Source organism: Anomaloglossus baeobatrachus, unplaced genomic scaffold, assembly GCF_048569485.1.
Source record: "Anomaloglossus baeobatrachus isolate aAnoBae1 unplaced genomic scaffold, aAnoBae1.hap1 Scaffold_2359, whole genome shotgun sequence".
Classification (NCBI taxonomy): domain Eukaryota; kingdom Metazoa; phylum Chordata; class Amphibia; order Anura; family Aromobatidae; genus Anomaloglossus; species Anomaloglossus baeobatrachus.
The window spans coordinates 238,559-246,100 of record NW_027442028.1 but is presented as its reverse complement, the minus strand read 5'-3'; the positions used below and the strand labels follow the sequence as shown (position 1 = coordinate 246,100).

Below are 7,542 nucleotides of genomic sequence, written 5' to 3'. Positions count from 1 at the left end.
CTAGGTGCATCTTATAGTCATAATAATACAGTAAGTTTAAAAAGAAAAAAAATGGTGCATTCCCTGACCAAGTCTTACTTGAGCAATTGACTTTTGCATAAAACCCTTTTACTCACAGTACATCATGATGCCTTCTCCCATGTGACTCATCTGACAACAGGACCTGAGTAATGATAAAAACATTTGCCAAATTCCAAATGCAAGAATGGCTCCTCTACTGTGTGGGTTTTCTCATGATCGACAAGACTTGATTTACCAGTTAAACATTTCAAATATTCACAACATGAAAAAGGTTCCTTCTCTGTGTTGCTTCTTCAGATGTTTAACGAGATTTGATTTCTGAGAATAAAATTTTCCACATTCAGAACATAAAAATGGTTTATCCCCTGTGTGAAGTTTTCCATGGTCAATAAGAGTTGATTTCCTACTAAAACATTTACCACATTCCAGGCATAAAAATGGCTTCTCCCCTGTGTGTGATCTTTGATGACAAACAAGATCTGATTTCTGAATAAAACATTTCCCACATTCTGAACATGAAAATGGCTTCTCCCCTGTGTGACATCTTTGATGTACAACAAGTTCAGATTTCCAGTTAAAATATTTCCCACACTTTGAACATGAAAATGGCTTCATTCCTGTGTGATTTTTCTGATGTCTAACAAGGTATGTTTTCTGAATAAAACATTTCCCACATTCTGAACATGAAAACGGCTTCATCCCTGTGTGATTTTTCTGATGTCTAACAAGGTATGTTTTCTGAATAAAACATTTCCCACACTCTGAACATGAAAACGGCTTCTCCCCTGTGTGATATCTTTGATGGTCAACAAGTTCTGAATTCCAAATAAAACATTTCCCACACTCTGAACATGAAAATGGCTTCTCCCCTGTGTGAGATCTTTGATGTCTAACCAGAGCTGATTTCCGAATAAAACATTTCCCACATTCTGAACATGAAAATGGCTTCTCCCCTGTGTGATTTCTCTGATGCGTAACAAGACGTGATTTGTGAATAAAACTTTTCCCACATTCTGAACATGAAAATGGCTTCTTCCCTGTGTGAGATCTTTGATGCTGAACAAGTTGTGATTTCTGAATAAAACATTTCTCACACTCTGGACATGAAAATGGCTTCTCCCCTGTGTGAATTTTCTGATGTCTAACAAAGTCTGATTTCCTGATAAAACATTTTCGACATTTTAAACATGAAAATAGTTTCTCCCTTGTAGGAGCCATTTCATATTCCACATCCCTACTGTAACTTTTATTTTGCTGACAATTCTGTGATGAATCGGAATTTTGGACTTGTTTGAAAAGATTAGATGATAGAGCTTTCCGAGGAAGGACTGGAGGTATATCTGGGACAACAGCATGCTCTTCATATGTATCATGTGTGACACTTTGATTGTCAGTTTCAAATTCTGAAGATAATAGATTTCCATACGAACTCAAAATACAGTAATCTCCTAAAAATAAATACAATGTTATTAGTTTTTCATATCTTGAAAGCACATTTATTTCTTTTAAACCATAACATCAGAAATTAAATTAGGAAAAAATGTATTCCGAATCTGTTGTCCAATTTCGACATCTTAAGGCCCCGTTACGCGCTACGATTTATCTGAAGATATGTCGTCAGGGTCACGGTTTTCGTGACGTACTTCCGTCGTCGTTAGTGACGTCGTTGCGTGTGACACCTATGAGCAACTCCAAACGATCTTAAAAATAGCGAAAATAGTTGATCATTGACACGTCGTTCAGTTTCAAACTATTGTTCGTCGTTTCGAACAACATTGTTAGTGCGTCCGTCATCAGCGACACGGGCGTGTCATTACGAGCAATGCTCCACGCTTTCTCCGCTCTGATTGGTGGTACCAACTGCGTTCTGATTTGGCAGGCATGGTTGATAAGGCGGACACAATTATACGCCTCTGTCATTGCCGGAATTGTTGGGAGGATTGCTGTGTGACGGTGTCCACACGACCGCCTTAGTCAAACAATATATCGCTGAACGATGTAGCGTCGTTTGTGAGATGGGTACGTGTGACCGTTACAAAACGACCTAAGAGCGATCTCGGCAAATCGTAGCAACGATCTGGGCGATATCGTTGTGTGTAAAGCGGCCTTAAGAGTTACATCTTCGTTAATGCGGATCTCCCATTTCTAGCACCAGTTCTCTGGAATGTGCTATAGTAAATAATCTGATTGATTGTCACAATCTGACTGCAGGATAATGAGGGACAGGGGGCTCCTATACTGTCTCTCACACTAGGGGCCAGTAACCTATTCCTAACCACTGAATTACCCCTGAAGATGGAGATGACGGAGTCCCGTGCCTTACTAGTTCCTGAAGAGATCTAATCTGTTATCTCCCCCGGGAAAGGAATGGGCAGGAGTATGATGGAAACACAGATTAAGAAAGACGGGAAACATAGATTAAGACAGACAGGACACATTGCAAAGTCACAGAAATAAACAGTGAGAGACTAAGGAGAAAAGCAAGAGCTGGAAGGCAGCAACAAAAAGACAACAAGGCTTAACACCACAACAGCTTACAGCAATAGTACACAACAATAAACCGTACATCTCTATCACAACACCTCAACAGACAAGTATAGGTAACCTATAGTTGGCATTAATGAGATAGTCCAGCCAGCATATACAGAAGGGAAGCGAATGATACTTTCTCCTTTACAGCATGTGATCAAAGACATTAACAAGCATCCCAGCAGAGAATAACTCTTGCTAGCCTGCCCAAGCCTGTGGTTTGACACCTGCATCTCCCTGCGCTGCTCACAGACATCAGAGAAGTTAGCAGGCACAGTGTAGTTTCCACAGATCCTGATGCCGCCATGACAGTTGGCATACCCTGCAAACATCTCCTTGTTACATTGATCCACAACGTAGACAATTTCAAAGAGGGTTTTTTTCGAAGACGAAAATAAAATAGTTACAGATGCCAGATATACAGTGTGTCCACACATATCCTGTTCACCGCAATTAACTTGAGAACGGCGGCAGCTATAGGCATAGAAGTGGTGTCTAGGTATGCCCTACAACTTTGTAATTCACTTTTTTTCTCTCTCTCTCGTTCCAATTTCAAAATAAAAATGCTAACTCCGTTGTTTTGAACCAGGTGGCGCTATAGGTGGTTTCATTGCGTAGTGCATGGCTACTTTACTATACCTAGACACCACTTCTATGCCTAAAGCTGCCGACGTTCTCAAGTTAATGGCGGTGGACAGGATAAGGGTGGACACACTGTATAATGGGGTTTTCCGGAACTGTAACGTTGATGGCCCATCCTTAGGCTTTGTAACCAAAGCAGGTAGCAGGGTCTTGCGGTCTATGCAAATAAACATTAGGGCTCCAACTCATCAAGACTGGCGATGGACACTGAAAAATTACATCATGGATTGTAGTGATGGTTCTGGCATAGGGAAAACTGCATTTTGTTATGAATTAGAGAAGCGGTGGCATCACACCCTTCTTCTGGCCAAGCTCTGCCCATTTTGACAAAGCTGGTTAAAATTGGCGTGAAACCTCCAAAAGTTGCACAATTTTTTTCAAAACTCTCTGCTGCACACATTTTTTTGAGACCTTTCAAAGTGATTTATGCCATAATTGCTTTGATGAATCAGGGTCTAGGTGTAAAAATCTTCTGTAGGTGTCTCCATTCTTTCCAGGGTAGTTTGCCAGTAATTCACAATCTCTAAAGCAATAATTTAATTACATCTTTTTTGGTAGTTGAAAACTTTTGCATTTCAGTGAACGGTTCTAACTCTGCCTATTTTGGCAAAGCTGGTTCAAATTTGCGTGAACACACACACACACACACACACACACACAACACAAACACACACACACACACACACACACCAGCCTATCGCCTCTTTATTTTTAGACTTCTGTAATTAAGAGACCTTATATCACATGAGGTGATGTTAGAAAGGTCCTTAAGCAGTCCTATAATCGGTATATAAACACTGGGTGACCTAGTAGAATGGGGGTTCTGTGAAATTGTCCAGTTTGTTCTCCCTTTCCCCTAATACCAGTCCTGCATGCCAGCCTGTATTCTGTTCAATTTAGACTCCTGCAATGAAGAGACCTTTGGTTACATCATGTCACATGACTTTGAAGTCATCAAAGGTCCTTAAACAATCAACCTTAGAATAAAACTGATGGGATCCCTAAGAGAGTGAGGTTCCTGAGAAATTGCGGTTTGACTCCTCCTAACGCTGGCTCTGACTGTAACTAGGGCTTATTTTTGGAGTAGGGCTTATATTTCAAACATTCTCCAAAAATCCCATAAAATTATGCTAGGGCTTATTTTTGGTGTAGGTCGTATTTTTGGGGAAACAGGATATTCATGAACCCTCTGCAGGTCTTTGAGTTGCCTTCATAACAACATAGAGAAGGCACTAGAAACAAACAGCAGAAGAAGCAGAAGCAAAGAAAATACAGCTGAAAATAACCCAGAGCAGAAAGTCTAAAAATGTAAACACAAAATTAGTGCAGAAAGTACATGAGTAGATATCTCTTACTGGATAAAGCTGGAGGAGACACATCCTGAGGAACATCGGGGTCTTCTTGGTTACAGTCCTGTGGGAGAAGAGGACGGGGACATCTCTCTGGTGTTGTCCTCTTACTGGATAGAACTGGAGGAGACACATACAGGGACTGAATTAATTCCTTACATACAGATAATTATAGGCCGTGTGTATTTAGTCCTGTCTATTACCTGGTGATGTGAGGGGCTGGGGAACCTCCATCATGACGTCCTTGTACAGATTTTTGTGTCCTTCTAAATACTCCCACTCCTCCATGGAGAAATAGACGGTGACGTCCTGACACCTTATAGGAACCTGACACATACAATGATACCGTCACCCCCGATCCCTTCATAGCGTTACTGTATAATGTCCCAGCATTCCCAGCAGTGTCACCTCTCCAGTCAGCAGCTCAATCATCTTGTAGGTGAGTTCTAGGATCTTCTGGTCATTGATGTCCTCATGTATCGGGGGGTGAGGTGGAGGCCCCGTGATTGGGCTCAGGGCTCTTCCCCATCCCTCAGACACAGGGGCCTGACAGCGCTCACTAGAGGTCTTCTTCACTACTGTGTAATCCTGGTTATGGAGAGACACAGTAATAAATCTCACTCCAAACATTTGCAGAGTCCTCACCTCTCCAGTTCTGTCCATCTGTTATTCCCATAGATAAGAATGATGTAATGTGACGTCATCAGAATCTCTCACCTCTCCAGTAAGCCGGAAGAGGATCTCTAGGGTGAGGTGTAATATCCTCTCCGCCATCTTGTCCCTGTCCATATCCATCCTTGATGGGTCAATCAGGAGAATTCTCTTGTATAGAAGTTCTCCACTGAGAGGATCCGATATTGTAGGGACCTGAATGGGGAGAAGATGATGATGTAACATCATAAAGAATCCTGTACAGTAATATAATTACTGGAGACTTTATATCTGATCACTGGCCGTAGAAATAACACTAACATGTATGGCATGAAGGAGAAGAAAATTAATGATTTGGGGCTGCACTAATCGAAATGAAGAACCTCGATCCAATAATATTATAAAGCGGCTTTTCTTCCACATGTATGGCATGTGACTATTTTATAATATTAATCTGTTGGTTTTTGTTCTTTGTATATTTGCAGGGGTTTAGATTTCCAGATTTTTTCGGCTGATTCTTAAATGACAATGTTTTTAAATAGTTACTCTGGAAAAGTGACACTGAAAAAGACGTGGGTGTGGGGGTGGACGAGAAAACCAACCAGTGCCAGGAAGCTGCTGCCAAGGCAGATAAAATAATAGGATGCAGTGAACGAGGCACAGATGTTCCAGACAAGAACAGTTTTGCCTCTATACAAGTCACTAGTGCGGCCACACTTAAGGCCACTTTACACACAGAGATAAATCTGCGGCAGATCTGTGGTTGCAGTTAAATTGTGGACAATCAGTGCCAGGTTTGTGGCTGTGTACAAATGGAACAATATGCCCATGATTTCACTGCAACCACAGATCTGCCAAAGATTTATCTCTGTGTGTAAAGTGGCCTTTACAATATTCTGCACAATTTCGGGCTCCAATAAATGATGAGGAAGACATAACTGAACTAGAGCAAGTGCAGAGAAGTGCGACCATTAAAGGAATGGAAGGTCTGCAATAGGAGGACAGGTTAGCAAGCCTGGGGTTATTCATTTTGGAAACACAAAGGCTATGGGGCGATTTTATTACAATGTACAAGTATATCAGGGGCATTACTGAGATATTTCTAATTAGCTTTTTACAACTGAGACCTGCAATGATGACAAGGAGGTTCAATCATAATCACAGATGGGGATTCTTTACTGTAAGAGCAGTGACAATATGGAACTCTCTGACACATGATGTGATAAATGTTGATAGACTACAAAAATTCAAGGCGGGCTTGGATGCCTTCCGTGAAAAGTATATTATGGCAGATTATCAGTACTAGATTTTGTGATGGGACATTGATCCAGGGAACTAGTCTAGTATTTTTAGAGTCATGAAGGATTTTTGCCCCTTGAAAAAGGTATTCACACCCCTGGAACGTTTCTACTTATTTTTACGTTACTCCCACAAACGTAAATGTATTTTATTATGGTTTTATGGATATACCAGAATTAAGTAACAAGTATTTGTGAAGTGTAAAGGAAATGATAGATGGTTTTCTAAATATTTAAAAATATAAATCTGAATATTGTGACGTGCATTTGTATTCAGTCCCTTGTAGTATTATGCCCCTGAGTGACCAACTGCCTCCAGAAGTCACATAATTAGTAAATTGAGTCACCTGTATCATTTATTCTCATAACTACAGCTTTTTTGTGAAGATTTCACGAGTTTTGTTTGAGAACATTAGGGATCAAACAGCATCTTGAATACCAAGGAATCCACGAGACAGGTCAGGGATAAAGTTGTGGAGAAGAGTAAAGCAGGGCTCGGTTATAAAAAAAAAAAAAATAGCCAAAGCTCTGAACATTTCACTAAGCACTTTTCAATCCATCATTCAAAAATGGCAGGAGTATAGTGTGGAGACACGAGGGTCAGTGGGTAGAGTCGTCCGCTGGCCTGGCTGATTTCAGAAAGACTGCTCAGACCAGGGCTCATCCCACTGAACGCTCACACTCATTTTTTGTGGGCAGAACACTACTCAAACAACACAGGGTGAGGGAACCACACCTTGGTGATACATTATTGGTCACCAACAGGCAAACACATTTCGTACATTTACAGCAAGATCACAAGATGGTACAAGCGACAGAGTCTCTCCCATTTGTTGGCTCTCAAGGGGTTAGAATCTTTGCGACTTCGGGGCTTCCTGTGCCAACTATCCCAGTCAGCAGCACCTCGCTTTTGATGAGCACCCACTGAGAGGAGATAGCAGCAAGCTTAGAAAGCTGAACGAGCACAACAAGGTATGTAGCCAGGAAACTGAATTGTGGTCACCTGGGTTCTCCAGGCACAATTGTGGGTTCACCAATGAGCAGTGAAGCAC

The 7,542-nt window shown here is 41.3% G+C and overlaps 1 protein-coding gene across 1 annotated transcript; it reads right to left on the bottom strand.

Annotated features, from left to right (window-relative positions):
* Window positions 1-276: 276 nt before the first annotated feature.
* Window positions 277-5,352, bottom strand: LOC142261658 (uncharacterized). Its single transcript, XM_075332129.1, has 5 exons — window positions 5,259-5,352; window positions 4,950-5,129; window positions 4,745-4,868; window positions 4,548-4,661; window positions 277-1,469 (listed from the first exon to the last, which is right to left on the bottom strand). Exons 1-5 carry the CDS (start codon window positions 5,334-5,336, stop codon window positions 277-279), a joined length of 1,689 nt encoding a protein of 562 aa, XP_075188244.1. The 5' UTR covers window positions 5,337-5,352.
* Between the last annotated feature and the right edge of the window lie 2,190 nt (window positions 5,353-7,542).

What these genes read in the sequence shown, in the direction of transcription:
- LOC142261658 (XM_075332129.1), bottom strand. Translation starts at nt 5,336, where the DNA reads ATGGATATGGACAGGGACAAGATGGCGGAGAGGATATTACACCTCACC. An exon ending in CCAGCCCCTCACATCACCAG is followed by an intron (nt 4,662 to 4,744) that starts GTAATAGACAGG and finishes TGTCTCCTCCAG; the next exon opens with TTCTATCCAGTAAGAGGACA. An exon ending in GTCTCCTCCAGCTTTATCCA is followed by an intron (nt 1,470 to 4,547) that starts GTAAGAGATATC and finishes ATTTATTTTTAG; the next exon opens with GAGATTACTGTATTTTGAGT.